The 18,641-nt window shown below is 44.0% G+C and overlaps 1 protein-coding gene across 1 annotated transcript; it reads right to left on the bottom strand.

The window, feature by feature from the left end:
* Positions 1-9,034: 9,034 nt before the first annotated feature.
* Positions 9,035-15,193, bottom strand: CREG1 (cellular repressor of E1A stimulated genes 1). Its single transcript, XM_023590585.3, has 3 exons — positions 14,805-15,193; positions 10,302-10,421; positions 9,035-9,223 (listed from the first exon to the last, which is right to left on the bottom strand). The coding sequence occupies exons 1-3, from the start codon at positions 15,156-15,158 to the stop codon at positions 9,035-9,037; spliced, it is 663 nt and encodes a 220-aa protein (XP_023446353.1). The 5' UTR covers positions 15,159-15,193.
* Between the last annotated feature and the right edge of the window lie 3,448 nt (positions 15,194-18,641).

Here is an 18,641-nt window from a genome sequence, read left to right on the forward strand (position 1 = left end):
ACTGTTCACAGGACCATTCATTGTAATAATTTCTTAAAAGCAATTTGTGACATGTACCAAATGCCTTTGGCTTAGAAATTCTACTGCTAGGAATCTAAGGAAAAACACAGAAATGCAGAATATACTTTATGCACAGAGATTTTCATCTTATAATAGGGAAAAACTGGAACAAACCTAAAGATTAAAAAAACAGGAAAAGTTTTAGAAGAAAACATAGGGGTAAATATTGATGACCTTGGATTTGGTAAAGGTGTCTTAGATTTAACAACAAAAGCAGGAGCAACAAAAGGAAACAGATAATTTGGACCTCATCAAAATTAAAATATTTTGTGCTTCAAAGGACACCAACAAGAAAGTGAAAAAAGACAACCCACCGAATGAGAGGAAATATCTGCAAAACATCTATCTGATAAGGGACTTGTAACTAGAATATATTAAAAATTCTTATAGTTCAATAACAAAATAAAATTTTAAAAAAGGAAGGGGCAAATAATCTGAATAGACATTTCTCCAAAGAAGGTATACAAATGGCCCATAAGCACAAGAGAAAATGCTCAACACCACTAGTCATCAGAGAAATCTAAATCTAAATCTAAATCACAATGAGATACCACTCTACACCCACTAGGCTAGCTAGAATTAAAAAGCAGGTAAGTGTCCAGGAAGATGTGGAGAAATTGGAACCCTCATACATTGCAGATGGGAACATAAAGTGCTACAACTACTGTGGAAAGCAGTTGGGCAGTTCCTCAAAAAGTTAAACATAGGGTTTTGTTGGCCCAGCAATTCCACGTGGAGGTATAGTCTCAAGAGAGGTGAAAACATATGCTCACATAGAAACTTGTATGTGAGTGGTTATAGCAGCATTATTCATAATACCAGAAGGTGGAAACAATCCAAATGTCCACCAGTGGACAAATGAATAAACACAATATGGAACATCTGTATGATGGAATATCACCCCCCCATAAAAAGGAATGAAGTCCTGATACATGCTACAACATGGGTGAACCTCAAAAACATCATGCTCAGTGGCAGGCAGTCACAGGAGACCATCTACTGTATGATTCCATTTTCCAGAGTAGGAAAAACTAGAGAACCAAAGAGTCGCTTAGTGGTTGCTAATGACTGGGGTAGGGACACAGGGGGAGAGGAAGGCAGTAGAGCTAAAGGGTAAGGTTTTGTTAAGGTGATGGAAATGCTCTAAAATTGACTGTGGTAGTAGTTGCTCATAATTGTGAATACCCTAAAAACCACTGGATTGTACAACTTGAATGAGTGACTTGTGTGGTCTATGAATTGTATCTCAATAAAGCAGTTTATTTAAAAAACAAGCAGGAGACGTGGTAACGCCCTTAGCCTCTCTTTTATTTTCAGCAGTCTCCCTCCCATCAAAATCCTCCCTGGCCCTGGGGTTCTGATGTTGCTGAGCTGAACCCTCACTCCAGGGAAGGGCACAAGCCCCATCAACAAGGGCTCCCCAGCCCCGTGCCACGTGACCATTCAGGAAGGGCGGGGACGGGCTGGCCGCATGCCAGTTGGCCTTGGGACTTCTGCTAGGCGCCTGGAAAAGATGCGCTGAGGTTGCTGGCTGCAAAGATGATTAAAACCAACACAGCAGAAAGCGGCGCTAGGAAACGAAGGCCATGTTCTGAAGGAATATTCTGAGATCAATAAACTCTTTTTTTCCCCTAAACTTCCTGGAGTTGAGTTTCTGTCACCAGCAACAAAGAGTTCTGCGACAGAACATTATTTGATAGCGTGGATACCTCTGTCTGATGCAATATTGTGCAGCCACTGTAAGCCATTCTCGTGAATGATTTCCAGTAGTATAAGAGGCTTATCATAAAGTAAAAGCAGCATGACACACAATCAATATACAGGATTCTCCGATTATGCTTAAAACTTTCATGGAAGAAAATATTAGAAGAAAATATACCAAAATATTAGCAGCCATGCCAATATTTTTTAATTCATAAAAATATTCATATTTGATGAATATTTTTCATAAAATTTCCCAAATTTTCTACACAAATATATATATATATATGTTTTACAATAAACATTAAGGAAAAACACTAAAAAAAAGATTAAAGTTTCATTGATGCACACCCTCTTTAATTCTAAAAAATACTAAGTTATAATTGTCTTCTCAGATGAGAATTTATAGAACCAGCCTAGAATTCTCCTAAAAAATTGTGGCCAACTATCTTTACACAGAGCATTATCTTCCCATTACTAGAACTGAAAAACATGTGCTACAACAGGAAAGCACATGGTTCTTAATTACTTCGGGATCTCCAGCCTGGATAGTTCCAAGAGAACGTGGCATAACCCGCAGACAGAATATTTACCATCTAGTTGACTGAACCCTGCCGCATTTCCTGAAGGATTTTTCTCCACTCTGTTATATACCTGCCGGGAAGTAGGCTGTGTCTTTTCACCAGGAGCAAATTCCTGGCAGGTATATGACACAGCCTACGATTACTGGCCCTGGTTTGATAACGATGAATGGCCGTGACCCACGTCTGCCGCCTGCAGCCTGGGCCTCAGTAGGGGCAGCCTCCTGGGCACTCCCCCTTCTACTTTTCTCTCTCCTTGGGCAGGGCCCACCTCACTCTCTGGAATGAAGCCAGCCCCAGTATGACACTCACCCCTATCTGGTTAAGGCCAGGGTGGTCTCCCTTCTGTAAGCCTGGTGGGAAGCGCATGGTGTGGATGGGGAGAGTGATAAGTCCACGAAAGCCCTGCTGTACAAGACAGCAGCATCTGCCCAAAGAGTAGTCTACAGTGCCCTCTGGTGGCCAAGTGAATGTAAGTGACATTGCACAGGGTCAATTACAAAGGTTCCAAGTGCTGAAGACAAAACTCATGGTAAGTGGGTAAAGGGGCAAAAGCCAGACAGATTCCCATAACCTAATTGTATCACTAGATACTTTGGCTCCCAAGGCCCTGAGAAGACAAGATTCTGACCATCCCCCAAATTTTAGGGCACCGTGACCTTTTTGACAATGAGAAAGAAGGGTAGTCATTCACTTCAAGTTCTGATACAGCCAGGGACGGTCTTCTTAAGGGCACATTAAGGGAAGCAGATGTGGCTCAACTGATAGAGCATCCATCTACCATACGGAGCGTCCAGGGTTCGATCCCCAGGGCCTTCTGAACCGTGTGGTGAGCTGGTCCACGCACAGTGCTGCGCATGCAAGGAGTGCCATGCCACAAAGGGGTGTCCCCACATAGGGGTGCCCCATGCACAAGGTGTGTGTCCCGCAAGGAGAGCCACCCTGCAAGCAGCCCACCCAGGAATGGTGCTGCATGCATTCAGAGCTGACGCAGCAAGATGACATAACAAAAAGGAGACACCTATTTCCCAGGGCAGGTTGATAATGCAAGTGGACACAGAACACACAGCAAATGGACACAGAGAGCAGACAACGGGGGGGGGGGGGGGGGGGGAATAAATCTTTTTAAAGAAAGAAGAGGGCACATTAAGGGGAGCATTGGTTGAACACCTGCTTCCCATGTATGAGGTCCAGGTTCAAACCTCAGTACCTCCTAAAAAATAAAAAAGGGCACATTAAAAAATAGTAATTAGGGGGAAGCAGACTTGGCCCAGTGGATAGGGAGTAGGGAGTCCATCTACCACATGGGAGGTCCGCAGTTCAAATCCCAGGCCTCCTTGACTCGTGATGAGCTGGCCCACATGCAGTGCTGATGCGCGCAAGGAGTGCCGTGCCACGCTGGGGTGTCCCCCGTGTAGGGGAGCCCCACGCGCAAGGAGTGCGCCCCGTAAGGAGAGCCGCCCAGAGTGAAGGAAAGTTCAGCCTGCCCAAGAATGGCACCGCACACACAGAGAGCTGACACAAGATGATGCAACAAAAAGAAACACAGATTCCCGTGCCGCTGACAACAACAGAAGCAGACAAAGAACACCCAGCAAATAGATAAAAAGAACAGACAACTGGAGCGGCAGGGGAAATAAATAAATAAATCTTTTCAAAAATTAAAAAAATAAAAAAGTCATTATAATAACAAGGTTTTGAAAGTAAAAGTTTAGTAAATATTAAGATCTATGTTAAAGAAAATAAACCCAACACATTTCATCAAAATAATGCTTTTAATCTGATGATTTGACTAAGAAACCAATCTTACCAAATTTAATATAAATCATTTTTCTTAAACAGAAGCACCTTGTTGGATTTCAGTTAAGTTAGTTTTGTAGTTTACAAACGTAACTCATATTTAATGTCCTTTCTTTTGGCTGTCTAAGAATCAGTGGCTTGATCCCTGATACACCTCTTGAAGGAAACTTGTATCATCTTCTGAAATTATATATATAGGTATTAAAACTAGTATCTTCTTTTCTGAAGAAATGTTGTTTTTTAAAGCTATATTATCTTCTTTCTGATGATTTATATAGTAGCAACATAGTGGCCATTTAGAGATTTAGAGCAAAAATCAAAGAAGCTAAAGGTCTTGTCTCAAGTAGCAGTATTAGGAAAGCTGTGGAGAGTGTCTGGGGGAGGGCGCTGGAGGTCATGATGGAGGCTGGTCCATATTTGAGTTAACTCTACCTATTAAAGAAGCCCAGATACAATGTATTCCCCAAATTCCTTTCCTTTCCTTCCTTTCTTTCACAATCTCATTTTGGGTCTGAAAAAATATGTACGTGTGTTGTAGAATTTGAGAGAGGTTCAATTATTTGCATATAGAGAGGCCAGGACTCAGGAATGATTTTGAGAAGGAAAAATGGTTTATTGATGGCCCGCCAGACTCGGGAGCTTCCTGTTGCAAACCCGAGCCTGGAACAAGACTTTCCAGTTTCTTTTACACAGAGAGGAAAAGTTAAATGGTCCTTTTGTTTCAGTTCTCAATAGGCTTGAATTAGCGTATATATCTTCCACATCTTAGGTAAGCTTTTATCCCAGACTTCAGGCATTCCAGATAAGCTTTTAGCATATTTGGTTTGCATTTTCCCTGAATACTTAAAGTTTATAGACCTTGCATTGTTAAACTGTTTCCTGGGACTGGAGTCGTTGCCATGGTCACCAAGGGCAGGACTGCAGCCTCTTACTGTCTCACACCCACAAGTCACAGACAGTTTAGGTTATCTCTGAAGAGACAAAGAGCCTCCCACCCACAGCCACATCATGTGTGTGAATGTGTGTGTGTTCTGAATGGAGGAGACTGACTATACAGGAAAAGAAATACATAAGCAAATTCAGGAAAAGTTCCTTTGTTCAGGTAATTATCATGTTAGATTATTTAAAGTTTTTTAAAAATTTCTCTATCAAAAATGTAATTTTGCCCTGAGTTGACTTTACAATAACCAGGATCGTCAGACAAATCAAAAACTTGTGTTTCACTGTTGTTTGTCGATGGCAAGATATGCCCAGGCACACTGTGATATGCACCAACCTCTATGCACAAGGCTCAGGCACCCTCTCCGAGGCAGCAGGGGGTGAGTGATGCACTCTCCCAGGGCTGGGCGGCCTCCAGGAATGAAGAACACATGCTCGGGTACCTTCAAGTGCCAGCGGGCAATATTAATACAGCACCTGCTCCTCTTCAGGGAGCATTGCTGGAAAAATCATTGGAATGGATGGAACCAAACTCTCTAATCATGATGAATGATTAAGAATATATATAGCAACTACATCTTCCAAGAAATCCAGTAACAGTCCAACTCTACTCCGTAAACAAGCAAGCAAGCAAGCAAACAAAACTGGCTAATCTGGGAAACTTTCCATACAGAAACTTTAAACACTTTAAGTCTATAGGAGCCATCCTAAGAAACTTTCCACGTGATTAAATTCACCATACTCTGCTTCACCTAGAAAGGGGAAGAAAAAGAAATAAGAATTACTTCATTCAATTGAGTTGACAAATCTTAAAAGCTAATTTATTCTATGGAAGAGAGAGAAATTTCTGATTTAAAAGTTTATGATTTTGAGCTAATTTTAGCAACTTCAATGTACCAAAGAATCATCTGAGCTTGTTAAAATGCAGATTTCCAGAATCCTAGATGCAATAGGCTTAGGGTAGAGCTCAGGAACTTTCCCTTTTGCAAACACTGCTCCCCTCTGACACAGGCAGCTCAGGACCTCACGCTTTTAGCCAGGCTGCGGCTGCTGAGGTCTCCTTATTCAAAAACAGTGTCTCAGGGTTGATAAGACAAAAATGTTGAGAACAAAAGGGGTCCTGAATGTGAGTACAAAAGAGCGGTAATCAGCCAGTGATAGTAGTCAGTGGGGAGGTGACCTTGTCCCACTTTCCCACTGCAGCCTTCCCCGTGGCACATCAGGAAATCCATCTCCAGATCACAGAGAGTGGGCGCCAGGCACATTTGTGCTCCACGACCTCCCATTATCCCTGGCTTTGCTAGGGACTCTCCAGACTTGGACACACCAGAGGAGATAAAATGAGGCCCAGTAGAAAACATTCTCCTTGGACTTGACAGGGAGAAAAGGCCAAGGTTTATACTTAGGACAACTGCTTACTCCTACAGCCTTCACGCAAACATGGACAATTTCCACTCAATGTGCAAGTCTGCCTGTGGGGTCCTGACCCAACATTCCAAAGAGGCAAACCATACTCTGTTAGCCCTACTAAGTGACACTTCTCTTGTCGCTTTCGGAAAAGACTCCATCTGAGCGAAACAGAATCCAGGTGCAGATGGCTTTGTGGTCTGGGGAGAAAAGATACCTTCCAAAAGAGATCTGGGCAAGCCAAGCAAGGTGGCTGACAATTGGGACAGGTTCCAGAATGCCCTTGAGGCCCCTCTGAGTGGTTCCCCAACAAGTGCGGACCGTCACCCCTCACAGATACCACTATACTCATCCCTGACTACTCAAACATCTGGTGGCAAACCAGATAGATAGGTGGGCTGGGGGGAGAGGGGCCCAGGCTCTGAAATGGAGAATTAGTCAGAGGCACCTGCTCACACAGGTCCACTTTAAGGCACTGCCCATTCCTGAGCTTCTGGTCTATGACCTTGGAAGGGGTCATACACTGGTTGAGTCTGGGATCCGCCTCTCAGAACAAGGAGAAAATGTTCCCTCTTATCTCAGAGCTATGGAAAAGCGCTCATTCTTGTGCACCATAAAGAGAGCTGAGGATATGTATTTTACTCACTCACTCTGTGTTAGACATGTGTGAAAACACATCATTTTCGTTCTTACTGAAGCAAACACTGCCCCTTATCCAGCGAGAACTGCGCTTCAGAGATTGTCATGTTTTGGACAGTGACTCCTAAAGAGTTGGCCCTGACGGTCCTCAATGATTGGCTGCCTGGAGGACAAGGCTGTAATTGCTCCTTCTCTAGTCCTAGCTGGCAAACGGCTTTGCTGGCCCAGGAGGGGATCACGGGCCGCCCGTCTTCCCCTGCATGCAAGGCAGTGAAATCGACACCATGACTTTGGATTCTGTATTCAAAGAGTTTGGGAGTCTTTGTCTCATTTAAGTAATGAGCCTGAAAGTCATCCAGAACTCACTAAACATGCCTGCTCTCAGCTACGCTGTCCTAGGTCCTGTCTTGGATTTAGAAGAAAATTTAAACCTGAAGCTTGCCATCAAGAAATGTACAATCATGGTGGAGAATCAATAGTTCAACAAGGAACTATTTTACCACAGAGAAAGACCCGGAACAAATGAATGCTAAAAATTAAAGCCCAGAAATGAGCAACAACCCACAAATACAGCTTAGGACCATTACCCCCAGCAACCCTGACAGCAGCAGCCAGTCATTACAAGTAAAAGTGTGTTAGAAATTAAACTGGATTAAGAACCTGGCAGCTATGGTTGAGGTAACCAGAGGGGCAGTTTAATGTCATGATTAAAAGCCCGTCTCTGGAGCCAGGATGCTGGGCTTGGAAATGCAGCACCCCAGCTAACTCGCTGTGCAACTGCAGGCACACTTCTTACTTCTCTGAGGAAAGCATCCGCTCTCCACGTTACAGACGAGGCAGGACAACAGTGCCCGCGGCTTACAGTAAAGGAACTAGACCAGTTCCTGGGCATTAGCAAATGCTCAAGAAGCACAAGCTGCTACTGTTGTTACCACCTTCCATTAGGCCTTGTGGATATACCAGAGCTCCCTATTGTCGCCTAGGAAAAGCTCCAGTCCCTTGTACACCTTCATTTGGACCCTGGCCTAATTTCAAAGAATATGAACATAAACCTCCTCTCTTCTGCCCTTTCCACATAATCTTCAGATTATGTTCTTCTCCTTCTCTCTCCCTCTTGGCCTCTTTTGGCTCACCCCCTCCTCCCACTACCCATTTCCACGGTGGGATAAGCCGTACTTCCCCGCAGGCACTCGCAAGGCTGGGGCTGATGGGGACAGGGCCACATGCTCAGACGTGGATGTGGACCATTTGCAGTCCAGAAGCATCCGAGTCTGAGTCTGAGTCTCATGAGAAAATGCATCACGGGTCATAACCGGGCTACATCCAGGGAGTTGAGCGTTGCCTGACAGAAGGGGGAGTCAGCTGGAGCCCAGGCCTGCAGGCAGAGTTCAGGGGTTATGTGAACATGGGGGGAAATTTATTTTGTTTTCATTTTCATTAAGCTCTTCTGAAATTTATCATTTTTTTCAATGATGAATGTAGGCAATAAACCACAGTGGTGTTAGCATATGTGACTGCCACCAACAGAAATACAGAAATTGTGGACACACTCTTATCACATTACAGTTGTTACAGATGTCTTAAAGTATTTTTTATGGTCCTCACTACTTTGAAAGCACAGTCAAGTCTGATCACAGGAAAATAAGATCACTGCTGGATCTTATTATTTAATGTGTTAAGAAGCAAACATATTACCAAATCATACATTTAAAAATATATTTTTATGAATACATTTCAGTGTGGTAGGTTTCCTATGTAATGTTATTTATTTTCTGCATTGAAAAATATTATTCTGAGAAGCAGTCAAGGGGGTCCATGGTAATGAAAAGGTTAAGAACCCCTGCCTGTGAGGTTGAGCACCACTGAGAAGGGCTACATTATTAGAAAAGTAGAAGATGTGTAAATACTTACTGAAATGTAACATTAAAATATTCTTCAGGTGTCACTAATTTTGCCCCACCAAAGTAGTCCAGGACCCAGATGTTGGTTATATTCAACTTAGCAAAGAACCACTTATGGCTGGAAGGCCAGGTTTTCATCTCAGGATGTCGCGTGAACAGTGATTTCTTTGCAAAGTCCATTTCTGTTTCATTCACCTAAGGGACATATATGAAACAAACGTTCTTGTAGCAGTGGCATTTTATTTTCTCATTTGTTAAGAATGTGTGATTCCACATTCTCCAAATCCAATGAGTTTATTTAGACTTAGTTCGTAATTTTAAACTTAAGGAACAAAGAAAGAAAACAAAGGAAGCTTGGAGGAAAGCAGAAAACAAACAAGATTTCAAATGTGGATGATAACAGATACGAGGAAGTGGGAAACCATCATGAGTACTGATTTTCATTGCAAAAAAACAAGAATTCTGAGCTATGAGAGTAACCGACTCAAGGTAGTATAGTAAAATGCTACTGGTGCTGTCGCCTAATGAGCACTATTAGCCCATCACAGGCACCTGTTACACACGTAGCTCTTGAGCATGTGATGAGTACAGCAAAGGATAAAGCTCTTTAGAAGCACAATGGAACTCAAGCATTTCCAGCTCCTCGCCCTTTCTCCTGCCAGTGAAGGACATTCAACTGCTGAGAGATGGCCACACAGAATTTCCAGACCATTAATGAAACTCGCCTGAGATGTTCATGATTGGCAAGCTCAAAAAGCAAATCTGCTGGCTCAACAATCAGATCAGTGCTTAACCTCTTTCCTCCAGCACTCACCCAGAACTGTCTGAATTCAGCACCATTATTTAATCACAGGTACTCCTCTTCTTGGTCTACTTAATTCCCTCTCTGCTCTAAGCCATTGTTAAAATATGGAGACAAGGAACCCAGTGTGGGCAGCACTGTACCATGTAAGGAATGACTGAGCGGGGAGCTTCGGTTGAGCGGATGTTCCTTACCAAGAGGAATTTTAAATAAGAGATTTGTAGTTGTCACATCTGTTTGGCTTCAGAAAATAGTTCGTTTTCTTCATAATATCTTATTGAACACATACATGAAGCAAATGATTAAAACTTTTAGTTTTCATGGGATGACTGTACATATCGTAACATATTCTAACCTTTTACCTCAATCACTCATCAACTTTATTTTATTCTCAAAAGATACCTTCTTTCATCGTCACTAAGATGATGCTCTTTTCAAATCCATCTCTCTTCATGTAGGATAAATATTTACCTTGGTAACAGTTCCTGACAGTATTATGTGAGAACAAAGGGGACTCTGGGGATCAAATCCATGTTTCCTGCAGAAGTTAGTCTGTGCCAAAGACACTGTCAGTGTAGCATTTGGATTCTCCTGTAGAGAGAAAATGAAGACCCTCTCATGTGAAATACAGTCTGTGGATAGGTCATAAATTTCACAAGTTGCATACATAATGTCCCTAGAGCTTGACCATTCTTCCATGAAATAATGAATTGTACAATAGTCACCTTCCACTCAAGGGAAAAATACTACCTGGATAATGATTGATCTTTTTCAATGAATACTGACACCCTCCCCCACAAAAAAGGAGTTTTCATATTTATAAATGCCTGACTCTGATAAGAATGAACACTTTTTTTTTTCCCTTAAACTCTGAATTTGTTTCATTTTCATCAGAGGATCTATAAACACTCCAATTCAAGTTTTCTTGAATTTCTATAGCCTTCACTGATATACTGAAAGGGTTAAATTCTTGTATGAAACTAGTGCATAAAACTACCAAAGTTGCTCAACCAGCTAATTATACAATTATGCAAGAAAGTAGCTGAGTCATGCTGCTCAGTTATCTTATGCCAGCAGAAACTGTCATGTGATTTCAAAACTGTCCAAGTTGCTCATTCTTGATTTGACAGAAGAAGAATTCTTTTCTCAGATTCAAAATGGGACTCAAGCAAAATTCCTAAGTCCTTCTTATTCAGTAATCAGCTTCATACAAGGCACTGTTGACAGAGTATAGCAAAATTCACAAGTTGTATTTCAGACAATTGAACTCCTTAATCGCTAAGCCTCTTGTGTGGAGAACTTTGATATTTCAGAGTGACCCATCAAAACAGTGAGTCGCAAAGACAGTCAAATAACTGCTGTCTATAAACTATTACAGAGGCACTATAGGAAAGGGTCAAAGGCAATACATAGTTAATTGCCAAATGAATATAGTTAGGTGTATTCGAAATTCAGTGTAAGTAGAGGAAAACATAGGTTGGGATGATCTAGAAGCTATAGGGAACTTTGTAAGATAATCAAAATTAGAAGAGAGAGGACATATTAAAGGGGAACAGTAACTGCAAAAATACAGAACTGAGAAAACATAAGACATGATTCAGAGTAATGAGAAGCGAAGTTAACTCAAAACAGAGGCTTTCAGAAGGAGAGGGGATAAGAGGATGGGGAGGGTCCATTCCAAGCTAAGGCGTCTAGATTGTATTCTGTAGGCTAGCATTTGTCAGCGATTTCCAAGACTACTTGCCTGGAGAGCTAGTGAAAATGCTGGTTCCTGGCCTCCAGTAAAGAAACACCTCAGGGGACTCTTATGCAGCTATTGGCAGTAGAGTTAAAGGTTTCCAAGCAGAGGGCAATGCTGTGAGTGGTATTTTATTAAATAAATCAGGTGGGTGTGGTTGACAAGAGCAGACAGGGAGACAATATTTAAGACGGCTAGTACTTTCAGGCATGAGGTGATAAGGACTAAGCAGAGGGCAGTAGGAATGAAAAGGAAGGGGATGGGGATAGAAGCAAAGAAAGCAAAAGAAAAACTGGCAGGACTTGGGGACTCAGAGATTTGTGAGAAAGCAAGAATTCCAACTGTTTACTTGAGAGAACAATAATTCTACAAACAGAAATGCAGAAGATCAAGAGGAGCTGATTTGAGAAAAAAGATGAAGGCTTGGTTTTAAACATGTTGAATTACAGGAAGTAAAAATGACTGGCAAGAAGGCACAACTTTGTGAATGTAATTAACACCACTGAATTGTATATTTGAAAAGGGATAAAAAGAGAAATTTTAGATTGCATATAAGTAACTGCAAGAAAAAAAGAAAATCATAGAACTGTACAACACAAAGAGTGAACAATGTAAACAGTGGCTAAAGTTAATAGTTAACAGCATAATTATAATAATATTGTTTCATCAAGTATAACAAAAGCATCACGCTAATGCAAAAGATTAACAGGGGGAAATGTGTGCAAGAGGAGGGTATAAAGGAATTCTATACTTTCTGCATGATTTTTCTATAAACCTATAACTGCTGTAATTTTAAAAAAAGAAAAAAGAACAAAGAGCAATTAGAAATACATTACTTCCAAGAGATCAGAAATGGTCACCCAAATTTGAGAGTAAATCTTAATAACTGGGAATGAAACAATGAGGGTACATGCAATCTTCCCAGGACCATGCCAACAGAACTGTGGGATAAGAAATGGACTTTGGGGAACACCCATTTCTGGTGGATCAGAGAAGAGAGCAGATGTGACAAGAAAAAAGGGGAAAGCAAATAGGTCATGTCATAAGACAGATGCAAAGGATGTATGGGAATCCTGCACATTATGCATGATTGTTTTGTAAGCTCACAACTATCTAATATAGAGAGAGGAGGAGAGGAGGGAAGCTAACAGGGAAAGGGTTTAGATAGCATCCAGAGAGGTCTTGTGCAAAAACTTCCAACTCTAAATTTCAAGTCTGTCTCACTGACTGCAGCCCCACCTGGAAGCCTACAGCAGCTACTGTGAAGATTTATTACACAGAAATATCACAAAGCAAACAATACAAAAGACACATCCTGGTAGCAACTACATTTGCACCTCACAATCCACCTCTGAGTCACAGACGGCATCTGCCCATGAGAAGTGGCCCCACACCTAGATCTTCTGGATCCTTCCAAACCATTTCACCCCTCAAGGGTGAAAGGATATGAGGTGCCTCCTGGAAAAGCGAGAGAAAGGCAGGAAAGAGGAAAGGTAGCAAAAACCAACCAGTTAATAGATAGAATCAAAGCCAGACTAATTCAGGTGCAGTCACTCCTTCTCACTGCCTGAAATCCTGCGCAGGCTTCTCTGTGAACCAGTTCCTCAACATTTTCTGGAGATGTCAAAGACCCAAGTCCGAGCCCTACCTGACAGCCATTAGCTGGCTGGTCACAGGTGAGTCTGGTCACCTGAGTCTAATTTCCTCATTCCTCTAACAGGGATAATACCAGCACTCCTTTGTCACCTCACAAGTTTAAATATGATCACGTATAGTGGTTCTCAATTCCCTCCCCCATTAGAATCATCTGAGAGATCAGGGGGGAAGAAGGGATTGTTGTTAATTGTTGAGTAATATGTGTTTTTAATAAAATGCCTTGGCAACATATTCAAAGTCTTCCCAGGTGAATGATGTGCAGTCAGTGTAGAGAACCAGTGGTGGGAGGAATGAGTTTGCTTTGAGCAACTGCCTGAAGGCCGGGCATAGGCTGGGAAGAGGAAAATGGTGGACTGGAGTGCATGTGACTTGGCTAAAGGGGGAATCTGCTTCTCAGTTTCCATCAGATCCGTTCATTTTTCAAGAGAAGTTAGAAAGTTGGATTTTTAATGGAAATCAAGTTTTAAGTGTTGGTAACTATTTTAAAATTTATTTAAAACAAACAAGAACTCCGTGTGGACCAAGGAAAACTGGTCTGTGGAGCATATTCGGCTCCTGTTCCGTGATCTGTGGTTTCAAGGTGGATGGGCCTGAGAGGAAACTCTAGTTGGCCACTGGCTTCGGGCAAGTTAATTAACCTATCTAAGCCTCAACTCTCCCTCAGCAGATTACCTACTTCAGCGGGTTATTAAGAGACAAATTGCAAGTGTATGTCAGCCTGGCACATAGTGCGTGCTTAATCAAATATCGTTTCTTTCATTTTATCAACGTTATACTTTCCCAGTTAACCTTAAATCCGGGATTTTTGTCAGGAAGACCCTCCATCAAATCCGGCTCCATTTCCCAGATTCCCCATGACTCTAGCCTCCCAAACTGTCAGTGACCCCACCCTTGGGTCAGGAGGGGTCCCCTAGACCTGGTTAAGCTCCATCTGCCCTAGAAGGCGAGCAAAGCATGAAGAGAAGATAAACCTCCGTCAGTTCTGCTCCCTGCTAAAGAAGCCACTGTGCAAAAAGTGGCCTAAAGACTTCAGTAATCCTCGATGCTGTATATTAGCTTCTTGCTGTTGAAGGAAAAATCTCTTAATTCAGGAGGGGTAAGAAAAAAAGGCCTGAAACCACGCATGTAAAGTGCTTAACTATATCCAACAATCTCTATACCCTGCGAAACCTTTAATAAGAAAAGACCCGTTAATCCAGACGCCGGCCGTGCCCCAAGATGGCCAGGAGTCAAAACCACTCGCGGTTGAGGAATCCTCCGGGTGCTCTCAAAGAATTCACAAGTGCGTCGCCCAGTGGCAGGGGCGTGTGTAAAATTCCTGATACTTAATTAGTTGTCCAACAACTTGAATGCTGCAAATGAACACCAGCCCGCCTGCTACCCGGGCCAGTGCGCGATAGAAGAGGCAATTTAAACCGGGCTTAAATGCTCAACTCTACGAGCCACGGGCATGCTCTCCTTCCTGGGCAGAATTCAGACGAGGCTCGAAAGGCTCGCTCTCCGGCCACCCGGGCCCCGTGAGTTCCGCGGTGCCCAGACGCCTGCCGAGGCCGGGAGGGCGCACGGCCCTTCCTGCTCACCTGCAGGTCGCCCACGGAGAGCTGCAAGGGGCTCAGGTAGAAGTAGGGCACGCCGCTGCCCGCGCCGGGCGGCCCGTCGCTGAGCGAGAAGACATTGGCGAAGGGCCGGCCGCGCACCGCCTCCAGGCTGGAGAGGGTGCCCAGCGCGCCCCAGTCGCAGACGTGCGTCACGAAGCGGGCCATGCGCGCCGCGTCCTCGCGGGGCGGCAGCGGCCGCAACCGCGGGGCCGTGTCCCAATTCTTGTCCTCCAGGCCGGCCCGGCCCCGCGCCGGCGGCGCCAGGAGCGCCGACCACGCCAGCGCCAGCAGCGGGGCGAGCAGGGCGCGCGCGGAGCCGCGGGCACGGCCGGCCATGGCGGAGACTCCGGCGGGACTCCAGAGCCGCGGCCTTGGCAAGCTCACGGGGCGCCCGGGCCCCGCCCGCCAGGACAGCGGGTCCCGCCCCTCCCGACAAGGGCCAATCAGAGGCAAGAAAAATGGAGGGGCGTGGTCCCTCCGTACGCCTGGCAATCTGCTGGGGGCGCGATTTGTTTACCAACTTTCCAAACGCTCCATCTCGCCCCACTTAAGGATTGCGAGGTTGTCGTCCTAATTGGGATGTTTGGTGTGGTTTGTGTAATAGGTGGGAAAACGGAAGCTTAAAGAAATTAAACAGCCTGTCTAAATTATACTGCTAGGAAATGGCAGAACCTACGTGATTACGACTCTATAGACGAGCCCCCTTACAAATACGCTTTCTTTTACTGCGCTAGGATATCTGGCCTCTGGGAGTTAATGCTGCACTTTCTACCTATGTGCCTCTTCTCTTCACCGTCAGCTGCCCTTCTCCCTTAAAGCAGTGGGTAGGCAGAGATGGATAAACAAGTGTCCCAGCAGTAATGGGCAGAAGCGTCTTAAGATGAAGAACTTACAAATCGCTCCTGGCCCAGGAGTCTGATGGAGTCACTGAGGTATTGTTACCAGTATCTCAGGCATGAGTTTGAACTCACCTAAACCGTTCTTATGCGTGTTACGTCATCAGGCTTGGGGCTGATGGTTTTCATGAATTTATTGCCTAGCTGATCCTCCTTACCCCTTAAGTGGCGATTCCTTTTGCTCCCCCTAAAATGATTTCTTCCATTCTCTCGGGGGTGCCTCTTGATCCTGATCTTCTAGGAACCGGTAAATAAGCTTGTACCACCTGGCCTACGTCCTTGTCTCAACCTTTCTAGCCTGGCCTCACATCCCCCCTGCGGTGGTGCTGGTGCAGGTGCACCTGTCAGCTGGCCCGGCAAGCTCGGGCTCTCCCCTGACTCTCTGAGCCTGTGTGGCTTAACAGAGGTGAAGTAATTTCACTCAACTGCTGTGGGCCAGTCATGTGAGCAGATGTGGGCAACAGGTGTGTGAGCAGAAGTCCTCTCTCGACTTTCTGTCTCAACCCCAGCCTCCCTACCAGCAGCCAAGATTCTCAGGCAGAACTTGTTCAGGAACAAGACTATCCACTCTGAACAGGAAACTTTAGTTCCCTCTGGTGGCCAAAGCGAGCACATGCTGGTTTCCACTTCAAGTAAGGGGAGTGCCAACAACCCTTAGTCAAAATTGGTTTGCTTTCTAAAGACTAAATTTGGAAGAGTTTCAAGCTAGATGGAAAAATAGGCAGGAGAAATTTAAGAGGAGGAAAATCCTCTTGGGTTTAAGAGGAGAAAAATCAAGTTCATCATTTTCAAAACATATAATACAAATAGTTTGACATTGTGCCATTTACCAATATTTCATCCTTAACCTGTGATAGAAAGAGCACATGTAATTTCAAATTTGGAGTTCTTAGCTCTGCCACTATTGAGTCATGTGACCATGTGAGGCAATTCATCTCACCTTTTTGAGGTTCGGTTCTCTCATCTAAAACAAGGAGTTGGATTAGATGATCTCCTAGGCCTCTTTCGCACTAGGTTCTATTTTTCCACGCAAAACAGGGCCTTTTCTAAGTTTCAGGATGTGATTAAATTTTTGTGTAAGTGAAAGAAAAAAATTTTTTTTATTTATTGCTATACCATTTATTGTTGACAGCAGACACATCGATAGGCCCTATGACAGCGTTACTGCAAAGCACTTGCCTAGTACCTGTTCTCATACATCAGAGATGAAAATTAGGCCCACAGACCCTCCAGCCTTCAGCCCCTCTCCCCAGTGTCTGCCTGTGCACTCACTGTTCCCTTTGCCTAAATGCTCTTTCCCCGGCCACTGCCCACCTCGTGGCTGCCTCCTCCACATCTGGATCTCCGCTCAGGTGTCTGTCCTCAGAGCTGCCCGACCCCCCCCACCACTCTAAGAGTCTGTCCCCAATTACTTTCCATCAGACTACCCTGTTTATTTCTTTCATTGCAATTATATACTCTGTAATATCTGTATTTATTTAGTTGCTTGTTAACTGTCTTCCCTGCTAGAATGTAAGCACCAAGAGAGCAAGAATGTTGTTTCTTTTGTATGTCAAGAGATGGACACCTGGGTTGTTCCCATCTTTGGCAATTGTGAATAATGTCACTATGAACATTGGTGTACAGGTATCTGTTCATGTCACTTCTCTCAGTGGTATTGCTGGGTCACATGGTCAATCTATATCTAACTTCCTTGGGAACCATCAAACCGTCCTCCTCAGTGGCTGTTCCATTCTACATTCCCACCAACAGTGAATAAACGTCCCTATCTTTCCACATCATCTCCAATGCTTGTAGTTTTCTGTTTTGTTAATAGTGGCCATTCTGGTAGGTGTGAAATGATAGCTCATAGAAGCTTTGATTTGCATTCCCTAATAGTCAGTGATGTTGAACATTTTTTCACGTGGTTTTTTGCCCTTTGCATTTCTTCTTTAGAAAAATGGGTCTATTCAGGTCTTTTGCCCATTTTTTAATTGGGCCATTTGTCTTTTTATCATGGAATTAGACCCTTGTCGGATGTGTGATTTCAGATGTAGCTTCTCGGGATGTAAAGAAGAGAGGATGCCCTCTTCCATAGCATTCCCCTAAGCTGTGGTCACTCCATCCCCTGGGGATCTGAGCTGCCAGTGTGACATTTCCTCAGATCCCCGACCCTTTCAGTGTAATCGGATATTTGTGCAGCTCTGTGTGCCAGGCACTGTTCTCAATACCTTTCATATACTATCTTATTTAATCTTCTAAGCTAGTACTACATGTCCTCAATACCATATCCTCATTTCCAAAGTCCAAAAAGCTCTGAAAATGGGAAAGTTTTATAAGCTGTTTGGCAGCAAGGCTCACCCCTTTATAGGGCTTTTCATGGTTTTTATCTCTCCTACTTACTGTGAGTCTTCCTATTTTTTCCTGCAGAAATATTAACGATGTGCAAGAAAAGCAGGCAGAGCATGGAAGCACCAGCCTTGACCCTAGAAAGGCAGCTCGAGAAGTCCCCGAAAGGAGTGTTCTGCCTTGGGGAGGGGTTTTACCAGGGAGGTTGGCCCTGACTTACTTTCAAGAGTGGTTGATCAGGGTTGGATCTTGGAGGAGAGAGGAATTGCTCCTGCACATCAGCAGCCATTGTTTGGGCAACTGGGATTTTATCAGGAAGGGCTGGGAGGAGCTTAGGGGCTAAGGTCACCAGCAAGAGGGAGTGGGAAGGAAGAGGCCGCCAGGGCAAGGACACGCGAGGGATTCTGTGGAAAACGGCTCTCACAGCATATCTGATGACAGGTACTGGCCCAAGCCCTGCTGTGGGAGTACTGTTTAACACAGAGCATAGGCACCACGTTACCTTTCTCAGATCTGAAAAACCCCAGCTTCTGAGACACATCTGGCTCCAATGCTCTTAGGGATGGTGGGCTCTGGTTATCAGCCCGTCTTATAG

This window comes from Dasypus novemcinctus, chromosome 13, assembly GCF_030445035.2.
Source record: "Dasypus novemcinctus isolate mDasNov1 chromosome 13, mDasNov1.1.hap2, whole genome shotgun sequence".
In the NCBI taxonomy this organism is placed as follows: Eukaryota; Metazoa; Chordata; class Mammalia; order Cingulata; family Dasypodidae; genus Dasypus; species Dasypus novemcinctus.